The 17,098-nt window shown below is 33.7% G+C and overlaps 7 protein-coding genes and 1 non-coding gene across 8 annotated transcripts; 3 read left to right on the top strand and 5 right to left on the bottom strand.

Annotated features, from left to right (window-relative positions):
* Nucleotides 1-386: 386 nt before the first annotated feature.
* Nucleotides 387-2,795, top strand: HYPBUDRAFT_153354 (uncharacterized protein; the record flags this gene model as incomplete). Its single annotated transcript, XM_020221499.1, has 1 exon — nucleotides 387-2,795. A coding segment is annotated over one exon (2,266 nt), but the record flags the coding sequence as incomplete, so codon positions are not given.
* A 61-nt stretch (nucleotides 2,796-2,856) lies between these two features.
* On the bottom strand, nucleotides 2,857-4,128 carry HYPBUDRAFT_111719 (uncharacterized protein; the record flags this gene model as incomplete). The annotated part of the gene is made up of 1 exon (XM_020218845.1): nucleotides 2,857-4,128. The coding sequence occupies one exon, from the start codon at nucleotides 4,126-4,128 to the stop codon at nucleotides 2,857-2,859; it is 1,272 nt and encodes a 423-aa protein (XP_020075652.1).
* Nucleotides 4,129-4,320: 192 nt separating this feature from the next.
* Nucleotides 4,321-5,181, bottom strand: HYPBUDRAFT_153353 (uncharacterized protein). Its single transcript, XM_020221498.1, has one exon. The coding sequence runs from the start codon at nucleotides 4,869-4,871 to the stop codon at nucleotides 4,656-4,658; it is 216 nt and encodes a 71-aa protein (XP_020075651.1). The 5' UTR covers nucleotides 4,872-5,181; the 3' UTR covers nucleotides 4,321-4,655.
* A 1,071-nt stretch (nucleotides 5,182-6,252) lies between these two features.
* On the top strand, nucleotides 6,253-6,324 carry HYPBUDRAFT_t132. Its single transcript has one exon. It is a non-coding gene; the product is annotated as a tRNA-Glu (tRNA).
* Nucleotides 6,325-6,465: 141 nt separating this feature from the next.
* HYPBUDRAFT_141147 (beta-mannosyltransferase) lies at nucleotides 6,466-8,878 on the bottom strand (the record flags this gene model as incomplete). The annotated part of the gene is made up of 2 exons (XM_020219782.1): nucleotides 6,678-8,878; nucleotides 6,466-6,599 (listed from the first exon to the last, which is right to left on the bottom strand). The coding sequence occupies exons 1-2, from the start codon at nucleotides 8,794-8,796 to the stop codon at nucleotides 6,466-6,468; spliced, it is 2,253 nt and encodes a 750-aa protein (XP_020075650.1). The 5' UTR covers nucleotides 8,797-8,878.
* Nucleotides 8,879-9,476: 598 nt separating this feature from the next.
* On the bottom strand, nucleotides 9,477-12,194 carry HYPBUDRAFT_167550 (beta-mannosyltransferase). The gene has a single exon (XM_020222773.1). It carries the CDS (start codon nucleotides 11,896-11,898, stop codon nucleotides 9,520-9,522), a length of 2,379 nt encoding a protein of 792 aa, XP_020075649.1. The 5' UTR covers nucleotides 11,899-12,194; the 3' UTR covers nucleotides 9,477-9,519.
* Nucleotides 12,195-12,354: 160 nt separating this feature from the next.
* Nucleotides 12,355-15,064, bottom strand: SMP2 (phosphatidate phosphatase). Its single transcript, XM_020219355.1, has 3 exons — nucleotides 13,622-15,064; nucleotides 12,899-13,471; nucleotides 12,355-12,766 (listed from the first exon to the last, which is right to left on the bottom strand). Exons 1-3 carry the CDS (start codon nucleotides 15,036-15,038, stop codon nucleotides 12,411-12,413), a joined length of 2,346 nt encoding a protein of 781 aa, XP_020075648.1. The 5' UTR covers nucleotides 15,039-15,064; the 3' UTR covers nucleotides 12,355-12,410.
* A 270-nt stretch (nucleotides 15,065-15,334) lies between these two features.
* Nucleotides 15,335-16,928, top strand: HNM1 (Hnm1p; the record flags this gene model as incomplete). The annotated part of the gene is made up of 1 exon (XM_020219781.1): nucleotides 15,335-16,928. Exon 1 carries the CDS (start codon nucleotides 15,354-15,356, stop codon nucleotides 16,926-16,928), a length of 1,575 nt encoding a protein of 524 aa, XP_020075647.1. The 5' UTR covers nucleotides 15,335-15,353.
* Nucleotides 16,929-17,098: the final 170 nt, after the last annotated feature.

The following is a 17,098-nucleotide window of genomic DNA, read 5'->3' as shown; positions in this document are numbered from 1 at the left end:
TCTCAAACCCCTGGGAGCAACGCCATTGGCCAGCTCGCTCGCCCGGGGCTGCACCGACAGTGATTCACCCTGCGCAAGAATTGTGTGACTGTTTTCTGACCTTGTTTACCTTGTTTTACTTTGTTAAACCTTTGTTTGTTTGTGTCTGAGATACGTTGAATTGCTCTTTTGCTATGAACGAATTAAAAATCAAAGCGAAAAAAAAAAAAAGAAAATCAGCCACCAATTAACTGTTCCACAACCTTATTAATTATCCACAATATATATTCAGTTTATTGCTGCTAATCCTTTTTCTGTACTTTTTCTCTTCATCGAAAGGATCAGCAAATGTTATTGTCTTAAAGTGGAATACTTTCAGTCTAATACATCACTAGTCGATCAAGTATCATGACTAGTAACGATAAAAGTAGTATACCTTGGACAAAGGGGAATGTTGGGGATTCGAACTTAATCAGAACATCCTCTTTGGATCCGGATTATATAAGACAGAATCTAAACTTGATTAATACTCCAGTTAAGTTACTTTTTGAAAAAGACGTCAACTCCATCACTCTTGATTGGAGCCAGGATGAAGTGATGAATGAACGAAGATTGGTTCAGTTTAACTTTAATCGGATTTCGCCAACGGATTTCTGGGTGGAGTTCAATCCAATCGCAAAGAAGAACTATACGCCAGAGATTCCCATCATCTCGTGCATCTATTGGAAAGAAAAAGATATTCATATAGTGACTAGTGTCGACATCATCTTGATTTTGGAATACTTGGTGCAAGAAAGTTTTTCTATTGAAGAGAAGAACCGGATTCGTCGTAATTTGCAAAGCTTGAAACCATACACCATCTCAAGAACAAATGCGAGTCTGCAAAGGTTTTTCAATCTACTTATGAGTATGGAGGATCCCAGACCTAGAAATATCGAAAAAGATTTGAAAGTATTCAAATGGTCAGACTTGTTTGTTGCTTTAAATAAGGTTATTCTGAAGTATTCTTCAAATATCCATTCCTATAATTCTGCTCCCAAAACAACCCCCCATTATAATTCAAACTCAACTTCTCCCATGCTTAATCATCATAATAGAAAACTGTCCGATCCCGGTAGCTCAGATATTCTTTCTTTAACCTGTCCTCCTAAAAATAATTCATCAACTCACCATTCTCAGTTTAATAACTTATCCAATCCAAACTTATCAATCTTGGGGATTAACGGAGGTTCAATCAATAAAAATCGTCGTTATTCAGCAGATTTAACTTGTTCTCCAAATAAACAATTTAATAATCATCTTTATGCAAAAGATGATATCATTACCAATCCAAATCACTTCCAACCCCCTCCAAAACATCACCAATCGTTACCTCCTTCCTCAGCAACTCCCTCCTTTTTACCTTATGAAAGATTGAAGGTTTTGAAAAGAAGAATGAATCAGTCAAATAACTCAAACCAATTATCCATCAATAATCGTAATAATCGCATCTTTCAACACGCTCTCAAACCAGCAGATCCAGTCCCTTTAAATACTAATACCTCCAACAATAACACCCCGAATGGAGGAGGCAGCTCCAGCGCCACCATCACCGACGAATCAAACTCCTCGCCAGATGACTTGGATAAAATCTCAAACGATCGGGACTCCAATGACTCCTCTGCTAACGAATTATCTAATGAAAAATCAGGTTTTGCTGCAGTAGCTGCTGAACAGAAAAAATCCCCCAACAACGATTCTGAACTGGCTTCTGCTCCCGAATCAACGGAAATCTTGGAACTGAACTCAACCCAAGGCACTCCTAATAGTAACGACGAAAATGCCACCGGCTCAAGATCAAATGGAGATAGCGGTGGTGCTTCATTATCAGGATCGGGGATTTCTGGCTCTGGTTCTGGTTCTGGTAGTAGTGGTTCCAACTTGATGAGTAGTAACACGGGATTATCTTCAAATGTCTTTAGTTCAAATGATCAAAACTCTTCCACTCAACCTTCCTCAAATACCTCCGGTGGTAATAGTGCCGGTAGTTATATTCGTCATGGTGCTTTGAATAAAATACAAAATCAAGTTCCTCCTTCTCATCCTCCTCAACAAATTAAAGAATTAGATGAAGGAGTTAATAAAAATTCAATTGAAACAAATAAAGATTCGGATAATGTTAATAATTTCACTAAAGATCAAAGTCATCGCATGTTTGGTTCTTCGAAAACTGAAGACCCAACTCCAGTCATTCATCCAAATCAATATTATCAATACCCAACCCAATCTCAATTATACCATTCCAAAAATGTTAAAGGTAATAACACTCCTCCTTTATCAAAGAAAAATGTCGAGATTCACGATGCTGAGTTACAACACCAACCTCCAGTCAATTCAAGAGCAGCCCGTTTATCAAGATTGGAAACAACTGCCCAACCTCCTCCTCCAATTCAATCCTTGGACCCGTTACCTTCTTTGAAAGATAACATCGATAATATCAATTCTTTCGATAATCGTCATCAGAAAAAGGAATCGGGTATCCAATTACCTCCAATCACTCCCTCTTTACAATCCAACTTCCCCTTACCCAGTGTTAAACAAGTTGCAGGCTATCTGATGAATGCTGATGGTTCAAACTTGTTCCCCATTTCGAAAAACATCAAACAACCGAATCCTGAAGAGGATAAAACTTAACGCAATTAATGTAATATAGTCTTTCATTTAATATTTAATACTCTTAATACTCTTATTATCTTTTTATTTATTACTTTTTTTTATTTTTTCTTTTTTTGCATTCAAATCTTATGTATATTAGTGTGTTATGATAAAAATTTGGCCCTTTTGTAAATATTGTACTACATTAGATCAACTAGTATGAATATATATTATTTATAAGGTTTAAACTTTTTTTTCAATTGTTTCTTTAAAATCTGGGGTACTTTTGAAATTAGTTCCTGATTTGTCAACTTTAACATAATTTAAATAATCCGAAGCAGTTTTATTTTCTATCTGTTGATGAACATGTTTATCGGATTTTGAACTCAAAGGTATGGTTGAATATGAAATATTATTATTATCAAGTTTATACTGATTTGGACTATTTGACTGTAATAATAAATTACGTGGTCCAACAATTTTAATAAATTCTTGATTTCCAACAAAATAAGTCAATAAAACTGAACGAATTTTTTTAAAAGAAGTAATTAAAGATTGTAATCCATCTTTAATCAAGTTGAAATAATATCCATAAGTACCCATGGTAGAAGAGTCAACTTCCTTTTTGGTTAATTTGATTGAGGTTGTTTCAATTTGTTTTTGTAAATCAGAATCGTTTTCATTATTAATTGGGAATGAATATTTCAATATACAATTTTGTAAATCGTATGGTCCATTGACACTAATTCCTAATAAATTATTTTGATTAATTAAAATTTCTTCTTCAGGACGTAAATTTACATTATAAATAGTTCCATTTCCAACTAATCCAACTTGTCCTCTTCCACTTAACAAAGTATACCCTAAAGAATTCCATTTATATAAACCAGTTAATGAATTTGATGGAATTTCATATTTTTTAGATAATGCCTTCAGTATATAATATGGTAATTTATACATTCCAACTTTTAATGAGTTCCCAGTGTACACTTGTAATGCTTGGTTATCCAAGATGGCCCAATCATTAATCCCATCCAAATTAAGTGATACAAACGATTTATTGTTAGATTTAGTGAAAATTGAAAAATTTCTCGAAATTGAACTTACCAACATCGAAAATGGTGTAGTTGATATCAATTTAAGATAGCTCGAAGCATAATTCCCATAGATAAACCTCTTAATTGGATTGATAATCTCTAATTGGTGTTGAATTGGTGCTTTGTTATTTGCAGAATCAACTCCATAAACTGATAATAATGACCCTCTTCTTATATAAACCGGTACCGAAGGTGGTGATTGAACTGACATTATAGTTGGTGGTATCCCCAACGCTTGGAACTCTGCCAGCTCTAAGTTCTGTTTAACTGCCAAATTATCAGCATACTTAATATTCTTTGGATCACTAACACTATGATCTACTTTAGCACTGGCCTGAGTTGGTGATGGAACCGAACTAGATGGTGATGCCCCAACACTAACTTTCCTAATAAAATTCAATTGTCTGACTGGCTTCATGCTTACCTGAGCAACTATCCTCTTAATAATTACAGTAAATTCTTTGGCTTCTTATGGTTGGTCTATATACTGCTTTGCTTTTTTTTTTTTTTTGTTAGGCTTTGTTCGACTTCGGGTTTTTTCGTTTGAAATCTTTTTTTTTGTTAGTGAAAAATTCACAATTAGTACCGATGCTTTACTTCAAATATGAATGGCTAATATCGACTATCGGACGTATTCCATATGATATAACAGGGTAACAGTAGTCCATTTATATGCGCAAAAGGGATGGCTACAAAACAAATATAAAAAAGTATAAGTTAAACGGTTTGGATTGCAAAAAAAGCGAAGAAGAATCGAGCTTTTCACGGAGTTTAATGCTCCACCAGTGCTAAAACAGCCAGTGAATGTGATTAGATATAATGGGAGAGGTACTGATGGAAGATATTAGACATGGCATTTCGCTAATTGACCCCCGGTGTTTATTCATTAGTGAAATATTCGTTTGTGATATCCTTGTGTCCATAAACTTATCCGTAATTCCTTTACTAGTACATCTTTGAGTTCTCCGTTAGTCTTGCTTGTTTTCGGTTTATTCTTCTTGGTCGAGCTCGGTGGCAGCACTTTATTGAAACTCTGCCTAGATTGTTCGAAGGAGTCTCCGTAGCACCATTCATGTCTCTGTAGTGTATTTGAGCGAATGGAGATAAGAGGTTATTCGCATATTCATTTTCCCTTTTGTACGGTGTTATGCATTCAACCATGGTGGGCACCATGACTCTTGCTTAATAGAAAGGCTTGACTAACTTACATCGTTGCCAGGGATGCTTGTATAGCTTACTCCAGAAGGGCTTGTCTAACTTACAGTGTCAAAGATCTGAACATCTTCAAGCCTAGATCAATAACGTTTGCATCAGTGGCAGACCATGTACGATCACGCCAGCTTTTGCAGCTTTGCGATTAACTGTCTAGCAATGAACAACCCACTCGGCTGAATAGTTGAATTGTTTATCGAAAATTTTACCAAAATTAGTACATAATGCCTAGATAATCAAAAAAAAAAAAGAAAAAGCCTTATTATTGTTTTACTTTATACCAAAGAAGATAAGATAGACGTTGTAGTATATGAAAAGAAAGCTCCAATCATTTATCATTTCTTCATTACAAAAAAAATAACGTAAATTTCCCATATTAACTTTCCATACAGAAATTTTAAAGAAATGCACAATTATAAAACGTGATACCTGACCTTTAAACTAGTGGTAAGCGCCTATGCAATCGAGGATCAGATGCTTTCTCTTTTATATACTTATATAGCACAATAGACGCGATGATGACTTAAAATAAGTAGGGGAACATCCTCTTGCTGCAAAAAAAAAATCATTTGGAAATCATGTAAGCATTCCAAAGTTTGACCACACCCCGAAGAATGCTTAAATTTAGAAAGCACCTCTCCATAACTGAGAGGTACCTTCTCCTAGTGCCATATCCTTGCTTAATGTAATTACAAATTTGCCTTGCTTAATGTAATTACAAATTTGCCTTGCTTAATGTAAGTACAAATTTGCCATGCTTTGAGCTCGGGATTCATTATATTGGGTAAATTACTCCAAAACCCCCCAACCAAATGATATATAGGAGTGATTCATTAAAGTGATTCTTTATATTTGCGCTAGTTAGCCAGGGGTTCGTCAATCTCAACAGTTCATTTCACTGACTTTGGCTTGGTCTGTTGGACAAAAGTACTCCTCTTGGCCATTCATCATCAAATATTTCTAAAGTTTTAAACACTAAACCTTTCTTTTCGAAGCTTGGATATTTTTCTACTCTTTATTGCATCATATATGTGCAATAAAGTGGAAAAGATTGAAGAAGCTAACAAAAAAAATTGAACTTCAACAGAGCGGCAATCTGAGACCGAGAAAGTTTCAAAATTTTTTATCTGTTTCTGTCAACAAACGAGAATTTATATTACTACTTTAAAACTCTCTTAGTCTTTTTAAACAGATTTTTAAAAATATTTTGAATTTTAGGTATACTTGAAATCTCATGAACATGTATATAATTTGCGCAAACACGCATAAATAGTCCGCTATGGCCTGGTCGTTTTGCTTTCAGGTATGGTGTACGGATTGAACTATTATGTCCGATATAGTGTAATGGCTATCACTTGACTCTCTCCAAGTCGGAATCCGGGTTCGATTCCCGGTGTCGGAACTTTCTTTTTTTGCATATACCTTTTACAAGATTGAATTGTAATTATACTTTTTGTACACTTCAAACGGCTAGATGTATTAGGATACGAAGACTAAAATTAGAAGTTAATTTAAATATATATTGTTTGATCTACCTCGAAGACTACTTAGATTTTTTTTTTTTGTTATTTGAAGGGAAATTTTCAACTTGTTTTTCAATATTTAGTAATTCTAATTGTTTTTCATATTTATCAATGTCAGTTTCCAATTCTTCATTTAGTTCTTCTTCATAAAAAACTTCTTCACCTTTGCTAGATTTATAATGATGTGCAGATTTTGCATGGGTTAATGAATTTTCTAAATCGTCATATATACGGGAGTGATCTTCATAATTTTTTTCTTCATCTTTACCATATTGTTCACAAAATCTTGTTGAACCTTCTAAAGCACAAACAACATTGTCATTATTATAACCGTTGAGAGATTTACTTAAATCTTTTTCGGGATCACTTACTACTTTAGTAGTTGGTTGATTTAAAAGTTTTTCATTATTTGAAGAAGGAGAATAAAATAATGATTTTTCATTTAAAATTTGAGATAATAATCCTTTGACATCAATTTTATGAACGGTGAAATCTGAAATTGATAACGATAATGTCATATAATCATTTAAAATCCAATTGTCTTTGGAATTTTCTTGATCAAAAGATTCAATTGACCAACTTGAAATACCATTTGGAATTAAGACATTTGAACCAACGCAAATTTTCTTCGGATTCATTAAATCCCACCCTATGATGGGAATGTCAAATGAAATAGAAGAACTTATATGACTAATTTTATAAAAATCTTTTGATTGTTTAAAAGGTTTATCAGTTAATTCTTTAATTTCAACATCAACGGTATCTTTAACGATAATGACCAAGTTAGGTCTATACATATTATTACCACAACCACAATCATCTAAATGAGCTCTTGCAAAGCCAATCCAGACTTCTCTATTAGGAGGAATAATTTTATCAAGATCAATATCATTTCTTGAATTTAAAATAGATCTGACATTCATTAATTGAGTACCACCTCTTAAAGGACCAATTTGAGCTTGAGGGCTTAAATTATTATCCAATCTATAAGTGAAAGAACATAATCCAGTATCACCAATCAAATCACATTTTAAAATTTCTAAGTTAGCCCATCTATAAATAAAGTTAATTGTTTTATCAAATCCATTTTTAGATCTTTGATCAATACTAATGAATGGAGTCCAATTTTTTTGCTTCTTTTGTCTTGGTAAATTTTTAATTTTCAATTCAACGACTTTATTGTATATACGATTATCGTATTCAGCATTTGAAATTCCGTCAGTATTTTCTTTACCTGATTGAGTTTGCCATGGCCAACACATAAACATTGATCTGAAAAATTCAGTCTTCATTAAAACATGGTCATCAACGTCGTCATCAAAATGAGATAATTTACGATGATAAGCATTGAAAATTATAAGAGGTTCTTCATAACCTTTTGAATTTTTGGTTAATAATAATCTTGGATCTTCAGGACCATAATATTTTCCTTCAATATTATCATAATCATGCCAGAAAGGAATATTCAAAACTTGAGGGAAACTCATTGTTTTGAAAAAAATCTTGGAATCTTCATTATCGTCATCATTCATGGATTTCTCGTTATTAGTTGGTACTACTAATTTTGAATTAACTAATTCTTTCCAATTTTTATCGAAAATTTGTGCATAGGTAAATGATAAAATTGGACTGTTTCTAGTTCCCTTTGGACTATATAAGATTCTTGAAATCATAAAATGAACCTGGTATTGTTCTAACCAGACAGAAGAACCTGCAAGACGATACCAAAAACGATCCACCACGTTATATTTCAATTGAAGTTCTAATTCATCGATAAAGAATGGAGAAAGTTCTTTCAAATACGGATCGGTGGACGCTTGGTTTAGTATCTTGGTTAACATCTCATTCAAAGACACTTGCACATTAACCGGGTCATTGATCTGGGTTTGATCAAACGTTTTAGCGATATTATTACATTTTGTCAAATCTAAATTAGTGTTTTTGGAAGAGTGGAATACACTCATGTTATGACTTTTGAAATTCGATTTCAATAATTCATCAGTTATAGGGTTATTCTTAACGTCATTTTCATTAATATTTTCGTACTTGGCCTTCACTATAGAAGGTTTTTTCAATTCGGTCGAATTAAACGATTTGGGATTCTTTTGCATATACTCCTTCAATCCCTCCTTCTTTACCGGGAACTTGTATGGAAATATAAGTTGATTCTTGGTTATTTGATGCTTGGAAAGACTCATAAATGAACCAGTCCCCTGATGATATGCCGATTTAAACGTTTCAAGTAGCCCATGCTGATTATAACCAGAAAATTGGGAAATAACAATTAGCCCAAGCACAAGAAGCCCCACCGCCAATGGCAAGGAGAACCTATACCGCCTGAAAAGAATCATACCGCCAGGTAACTATCGATTTGATAGAAGAAGAATTGAAGACTGGAAGAAGTTGAGTTGAATAGCCGCTCTTCCTTTTTTCTCTTTTTTTTTTTTTTTTTTTTTTTTTTTTTTTTCCTTCTGTTCTTTTTTTAATTGTTAGTGATTTTTAATTCAGCATATCCTTTTCAGCATATTTTTCAGATTGTGTTATTGGTTGTAGCCATCTACAGCCACTGGCACAGCAAGGGATTNATTCCAGCTACTTCAATCCATTGAAAAGTCTGTATAATTAAATATTGTAAGTATCTTTTAATTAGTCAAATGTTTTTTTTTTTTTTTTTTTTTTTTTTTTTTTTTTTTTTTCCTTCTGTTCTTTTTTTAACTGCTTTGGAAAGTTGACGCCAATCTACGGAAACAAGGGCTAAACCGTCAAATGTTATCTTTAGTAGCCATCTACAGCCACTGGCACAGCAAGGGATTGATGTTGTTTTACACACGCAATACGTCAAGTATAAGAGACTTTAGTGCTTCAAACGGGCCTCCGCCTCGTTCCTTATTGCTGTTCACGTGTGCCACGCGAAAGGACGCCTCGTCAGAACATCAACAGATTATTACTTCTGGTGCTGCGAGACTTGCTAACATTGCAGCAGGAGCCGGCTGTTGGGGGAGAGCACAAAGTATAAACACAAAGTATAAATGGGTATATTACAGTAGAAAAGTACACAGATTACACAGGTCACACTAGTATTTGCTTTCTGATGCGTCTTCTTCGACCTTGGCTTCGACTTTAGCATTTGGGTCTGGTTTTTGTTCTTGGTTTTGTTTTTCTTTTTCTTGCTTCTCTTTTTCTTGCTTTTCTTTCTCTTCTTTTTGCTTTGCTTTTTCTTTTTCTTTTTCTTCTTTTGTCTTTTCGCCATTTTGGAGGCCGTAGTGGTAGCAGAAGTTCTTTGATTCACGAATGGCACAATCAACGTTGATATTGTTGAATCCGTTGTTCTTCATCCAGTTATGGCTAACGTCATCCTTGATGATATCAATGTCTCCAATCAACCGATTGGTTTTGATGTCAGTGTTGTAGTCTAGTCTGAAGATTTCATTCAATAAGCCTTTGATATGAATGATATCAACCGTAGAGTCACTTACACTAAAGGATAGAGTGAGATAATCCTGAATCCCTTTTATATCATCGTTTATAGCGACTTCTTTCAAATTCCAATCACTTATACCGTTTGGAATCAAGGCATTTGGATACTGTTCTCCACAAATCATCTTAGGATTGGCTGGATCCCACGGAAGTATAGGAACGTTACTTAAACCTAGGAAAGAACTAATATGACTGATTTTATAATACTTTTCGCCCTTTGGATTTGAATCTTTGGTTATTAGAACCAAGTTGGGTCTGTAAATACTTTTCCCACAACCACAGTTTTTCAAATGGGCTCGAGCAAAACCTAGCCATAATTCTCGACCAGTTGGTAATTTACTTATAAAAGTCGATAATTCAGTGATTTTATTGGAATACTCGTATAGCAATTGATTGATATTAACCATTTGTGTTCCTCCTCTTAAAGGACCAACCCCATCATTTTCATTATTATTCGGTTCTAATCTATAATCGTATTTACAAATTGATAAACCATTTATGATATTGGATAATTGACATTTGAAAACTTCTAAATTACTCCATCTATAAATAAAATAAATTGATTCATCATAATTCGATACTTTACGATCTTCATAACTTATCATTGGAGTCCAATTTTTTTGATTTTTAACTTTTGGAATATTATCTCTTACTAATTCTGCAATTCGATTATAAATTTGATATTTATAATTTTGATTAATATTTAAATCATCAACAATTTCTTTTCCTCTTTGGAATTGCCACGGCCAGCACATGAAAATACTCCTATAATAATCAAAAGTTATATTCATATGTTTATCATGATCAATATTAACACTTTCAACGATTTTCCGTTGGTATGCATTGAAAATTATAAGCGGCTCTTCGTATCCCTTTGGATTCTTAATAAGTAACAATCTTGGATCCTCTGGCCCGTAATACTTATTCGGGGTGGTAATATTATAATCATGATACGATGGGATTGGTAAGAAAGTAGGATAAATCATTGATGAATATATTTTTTCTTCTTTAACTAATTCATTCCCAACGTCCGGGTTATTTGATGGTGATATTAATTCAACATTCTTCATTTCTTCCCATTTATCATTGAAAACTTGTGCATACGTTAATGATATGATTGGTTTATCTCTAATCCCACTAGGGGTATATAAAACCCTGCTAATCATAAAATGAACTCCATATTCTGTTAACCATACTGAAGATCCAGCTAATCTATGCCAATGTTTATTGAGTACTCCTGATTTGATCTGTTCTTCTATATCATCTTTCCAAAACGGTTCTAATTCTTCATAATAGTGAGGGTTTTCTTCTTTAAATCTATTAATAATGGGTAACCAATCATCAAAGGTTAATGATTTTGATTGTGAAATCTCAACTTGTAGTTTCTGTTGTAAATGTGATTCGCATTGTTGATCGTTATATATTAATGGTGACAGCTGAAATATCTTAAACTCATCCTTTTGATACTTACTTGAATCCACGTAGTCTTGTTTGGGTTCATCCGTTAATGAATTCAATTGTATTATTCGAAATTTAGTATTTTTATCAAAATGACTTGCTTCAATTGCGGTATTGAAATTCTCTTGATAGTATTCTGCTAAAGTTTGCTTTTCTTTTAAATCATTGAAATGATACGGGAATATCACACACGATTCTTCATGATTATATTCGGATATCCTATCAACATTTATGACCCAAGAATCTTGAACCTTCTCCTTGTCTGGTTCTTTTGAAGATGCTGGTTTCACTACCGGGTCTGGCTTATGATGATGAATTAAATTTGGATCATGCTCTTCATTGGAAACATGCGTATGTAAAAATGGGGCCTTGGTATAGAACTTATCTATATACGAAGCTCTAACCAATTCAAAGATATCGTGAGTATTATTTGATAAATATAAATGAGTGCTTATAACAAGCCATACCGAGCAACAAAATAGAAGTGCAACCACTGACTTCTTCAAGTCCCGAAACATCTTTAGCACTCTTTAAAATGCCATTTACCTACGTGAAGTTGTTGAAGTTGTTGAATTTTTTAGTTTTTTTTTTAGTTTTTCTTCAACATTGTATTATTTTCCAATCGTTCTTGAAATGGGCATGCTAATTTACCGTAATAGTGCTGCTCCTCTTTCAGACTTTGCTCTACCGTTTTTACTCCACGTGCTTTATAGGTGAAATCCTTTTTACTATTCTTGCTTCTCCAACAGGAGACGTATAATCTCAATCTCACTAAAACGCCCACTGCACGCGATGTATCTCTACTAAAACTTATCTGTCAAGGAGACTACGGTCTAATAGTTGACAGGGCAAACAATTTCAAATGTGTCAAAGTTCGCATAACGATATGTCAAAATATTTTTTTTGTCAATTTGAAACGGTTTTGTCTACTGGAAGGGGCAGGCAATTAGTTTTTTTTCTCTTATTTTAAATAAGCCTGTTCGGTGTTTAAAATTCAAAGGTGAGTTATAAATATATTTGGCGTATGGTTCTATTTATTTAATAAATCACTGGCCTTGACTATTTGCGGAGGTTCACCGGATGTTGACAGTTGAATATCAAGGCTTTTCATATTTTCTGGTAAGCCATCATCACCGTCAATGTCTTCATCGTCCACTTCGTCATCGTCATCGTCGTCGTAGTCATCATCCGTGTAGTCATCCTCGTAGTCATCCTCGTAGTCCTCGTCGTTATCGTCGGTATAATCGTCGTCGTCAGTGTAATCGCTATGATCATTGGCATCGGCGTCGACATTATCATCATCATCTTGGTTATCATTACCAAACATCATGAAATTTTTCAAAGGAGAAGTGAAGGACGACATTGAGGTTGGTCTTTCATTTTTAGCTTGATTAACATTTTCATTAGCCAGGGATTCACCATGAGAAAATTCATTTTGATTCATTTTAGATTCATTTTTTTCTTGTTTTTCCTTTTTATGAGCTGCTTTACTTAATTTACCCCCAAAATCTTCACTACTTGAGGTGAAATAGGATGCAACAGCTGATCTTGGAGATGAAGGTGGTGATTTTTGAGGAGATGAAGGTTGAGATTTTAAACTTTCTGGTTCATCTTCATCATCTTCTAAGTCGCTCAAATCACTTAAATTATTCAATGGTTCTCTCCAATAATTAACATCACTAAATTTTTCATCAGTATGTAAATTATAGATGGAATTAATCTCGGGAGATCTTGGACTTCCAGGAGACCTTGGACTTCCAGGAGATCTCAATATTTCTTCATCGGTTGAAACATTTTCATTTTTTTGATTAATATATTGATTAAATTGATTATTATTCCAATAACTATTGAAATCACTAACTTGTTTTAAAGGAGGGAAAAAATGATCAACTAATTCTCCAATATGTAAATAAGATGATTTATAACCAGCCAATTCTAATAATTCCATATGAACTTCACCATTTGGATTAATGGTGAAGATTCTATGCAGAGGTACTTTAACACTTCTATAACTTATTGCATCAGTAATACGATTCCCAAAACCGGCATAAAATGGGGTTCTTTCATCATCGTCATTATTTAAAGTATTTTCTTGTTCCATCAATTGACTTGTTAATTGACGTTCCATATAATCACTGGTAATTGGTTTATTATGTTCATTTATTTCTTCATCTTCATTTGGATTTATTGATTCTAAATCATTTGAATGATTTTTTTGATTAAAGCTCGAAAAATATAAACTTTTAATATCACTTAAACATGCCATTTTGAAAACTTCTGGTTTTTTCAAAATTACTTCTCTTTTCAATGCAGCCATTGTTCGATCAGGACTTAAAATTACTGGACCTTTTGGTAATTTCATACCGTCTTGATTGATACTTTCTAAATATTGTCTTGTTGTATCAGCTTGTCCAACTGATCTAGCAGTAAGGTAAATAATATTATAACCATTTGCTTTAATATCTTGAAATAAATTAGCAACACCTGGATGAGTCCAATCTCTACCAAATAAATTTAATACATGGCCTAAAGCATCTGATTTTGTAATGGTACCATCAATATCTGATATAACTATTGGAGTAGTCAGTTTCCATAAGTATAAGTTTGATATAATTTGAGAAGTACCTTGATTTAATTTAAATTTTAATTTATTTTCTCCATAGTGTAAATTCATTTTTTGTAATTGTTCTGAAGTAAGACGAAGAGTTTTAAAATATGTTTTATCATTAAACTTAAGATCATTTAATGAATTTGTTGATTCATCGATTGATAAATCATTTAAATTTAAATTAGAATTGTTTAAATCATCTTGTAATTCATTTATCTCTGGACTTTGATTATTTAAAATTCGGATATTACCATCTTTATCTTTACAAATGATTTCATCCCAAAGATTAAAAGTTTTTTCATCATTATTATCATCAGTTAATTTATCAATTTCTTTCATAAAGATTTTTTTAAATAATTCGTCGGTGCTTTCAATATTTTTTTGACTATTTGGTTTATAACCATCCATATCTAAAACCATATCACCATTAATATCAATTTTAGAAGGAATATTCAACTTTTGAGTAATTTTACGGGCCTTTTCAAATGCAATTTTCAGCTGATATGTTGGCGTGGGTGATTTAGATAATGATGATGCTGATTGCGGTCTTGAAACCGGGGAGCTTGGTATTTCTTCGCTCAATTTGATTTTGCTTTCTATATCTTGATCATGGGGGTCTATACCCTCGTTATTTAAATCAAGTAATTCTGGTTCATTAGATAAATCTAATGTGGATTGAGGAGTTGAATTGGGAGGAGAATTAGAAGGACTATTCAACGGCGATGAAGAGGCACTTATCACTGGTGATGTCAAAACCGATTTCGATATATCATCATTGGAATTGGTGGTTTCAAATACAAAAAACGCTTCACCCCCGTCTCCCAACTTCATTGGCAAATTAGTCTTAATATCATTAACATACAAGTCAATCTTCTTCTGCAGCGGCTTGATGATCTGAAACTTCCCAAACCTAACATGCCACGGCGAACAATGAAGTGATCCATCCGGTTGTTCAACCACTATTATATCAATGGCTCCTGATAACGTAGCGGGATTCAATGAATTCCATTGGTTATAAACGTACCCACCAACTTTCCCAACGTACTGCATCCTTTCCGCTGTGCTATTCAATCTAGTCCAATACCGTCTTCCTGATGCAATTGGTATACCGATCCAGAAGTTGTAGTATCGTAAAGCCAAAGGGCGTCTAAATTTGCTTTGGGAGGAGTAAGAAGGAAAACACCCGTACACCACGAAAACACCCATGCACCAACGATTGCTGTTTGAGACGCATGTGAAAAAGGGCTTTCGCTAACAAAACAAAAAAAAAAGGGCCAAAAAAAAGAAAATCTCGCAACAAACGATAATAAAAAGATCTTTTAACTGAAAAATTTTTAGATTTGGGTAGTTATTGTTGTAGGGAAAATGGATTTTGAAAAGGATTCCAATAAGAGTAACTTGGTGTTGACACCAAGTCCCAAGGAGGACCTTGAGAACTTTAGCATCAGTAGCCAGAAGGGAGAGTTGAAGAGATCATTTTCCGTGTGGTCAGTGTTGGGGATTGGATTTGGGTTAACCAACTCATGGTTTGGTATTCTGGCGAGTTTGATTACATCTATTTCGTCAGGAGGAGCTGTTATTGTTGTTTATGGGATTTTGATTATTGCTGCGGTTTCGTATTGTATTGGGATAACTCTTAGTGAGATGTCTAGTGCTATACCATCAGCAGGAGGACAGTACGTTTGGACCAGGGTTCTTTCACCCAAGAAGTATTCTAGTTTTTTAGCGTATTTATGTGGATCATTAGCGTGGGCCGGGGCCATTTTCACTAGTGCGTCCATGGCCTTAAGTGTTGCTCAAGCCGTTATGGGATTTTATAATTTAACTCATCCAGATCATGTAACTGAAAAATGGCAATTGTTTGTAATTTTCCAAATTGTTAATATTTTACTTATATTATTTAATTGTTATGGTAAGGCATTGCCCATGATTGCTAATGGAGTATTATATTTTTCATTATTTTCATATGTTGTTATTACTATAACTGTATTAGTTTGCTCAAGAGGTAATTATCGAGATGCAAAATTTGTTTTTGCAGAGTTTGATAATAATACCGGATGGTCGAATTCGGGAATTGCATTTATTATTGGTTTGGTTAATCCAAATTGGAGTTTTAGTTGTCTTGATTCTGCGTCTCATTTAGCTGAAGAAGTCCATAGTCCAGAAACCGTTATTCCAATTGCAATTTTAGGGACGGTCACCATTGGTATGGTTACTGCATTTTCATATTCAATTGCCATGTTTTTCAGTCTTCATAATTTACAAGATATTATTAACTCAAATACCGGAATGCCCATCTTAGATATTTATTATCAGGCGTTGGGTAATAAAGCTGGTGCCATTTGTCTTGGAGTATTAATTTTCATCACCGCTTGCGGAGTTACCATTTCAAGTCATACTTGGCAAGCTAGATTATGTTGGTCTTTCAGTAGAGATAACGGTTTACCATTTTCAAAATATTTATCAATTATTGATCCAAATTTAGGGGTTCCTCTTAATGCCCATTTATTTTCTTCATTTTGGGTGGCAGTATTGGGTTGCTTATACTTGGTTAGTGATACCGCTTTCAATTCAATGGTTGTTGGTTGCATTACCTTTTTATTATTAAGTTACTGTGTTCCAACTATTTGTCTTTTATATCGTGGTCGTGAAAATATCCACCATGGTCCTTTTTGGTTAGGTTTTTGGGGTACTCTTTGTAATTACATCACCATTGCTTGGTCTTTATTTGCTTTGGTTTTCTATTCTTTCCCAACTACCATGCCCGTCACTAGAGGTAACATGAATTATGTCTCGGTGGTTATCGCCATCTATTTTGTTTGGGCCCTTGCTTATTGGTTCTTCCCCATCCGTAAATATTCTTGTAGAGAATATTTTGCCGGTGGATTGGGTAATAACGACGAAGACGAATTTCCTCATGTCTGCAAAACTGACTTATAATCTTTCATTTCTGCATCAATTATCCAGTATAATTAATAGACTTCTTGTTTTATAAAATGCATTTGGTATACTTTAATACATTTGGTATACTTTAATACATTTGGTATACTTTAATACATTTGGTATACTTTTATACATTTGGTATACTTTAATACATTTGGTATACTTTA

Source organism: Hyphopichia burtonii (genome assembly GCF_001661395.1).
Source record: "Hyphopichia burtonii NRRL Y-1933 unplaced genomic scaffold HYPBUscaffold_5, whole genome shotgun sequence".
Taxonomy (NCBI): Eukaryota; Fungi; Ascomycota; class Pichiomycetes; order Serinales; family Debaryomycetaceae; genus Hyphopichia; species Hyphopichia burtonii.
Note: the sequence above shows the minus strand (reverse complement) of the source record. Positions and strands in the feature narration are given on the sequence as shown.

What these genes read in the sequence shown, in the direction of transcription:
- HYPBUDRAFT_167550 (XM_020222773.1), bottom strand. Translation starts at nt 11,898, where the DNA reads ATGTTTCGGGACTTGAAGAAGTCAGTGGTTGCACTTCTATTTTGTTGC.
- HYPBUDRAFT_153353 (XM_020221498.1), bottom strand. Translation starts at nt 4,871, where the DNA reads ATGGTTGAATGCATAACACCGTACAAAAGGGAAAATGAATATGCGAAT.
- SMP2 (XM_020219355.1), bottom strand. Translation starts at nt 15,038, where the DNA reads ATGCAGTACGTTGGGAAAGTTGGTGGGTACGTTTATAACCAATGGAAT. An exon ending in ATGTTTAAGTGATATTAAAA is followed by an intron (nt 13,472 to 13,621) that starts GTTTATATTTTT and finishes TGATGGAACAAG; the next exon opens with AAAATACTTTAAATAATGAC. An exon ending in TGCATCCTATTTCACCTCAA is followed by an intron (nt 12,767 to 12,898) that starts GTAGTGAAGATT and finishes ATGTTAATCAAG; the next exon opens with CTAAAAATGAAAGACCAACC.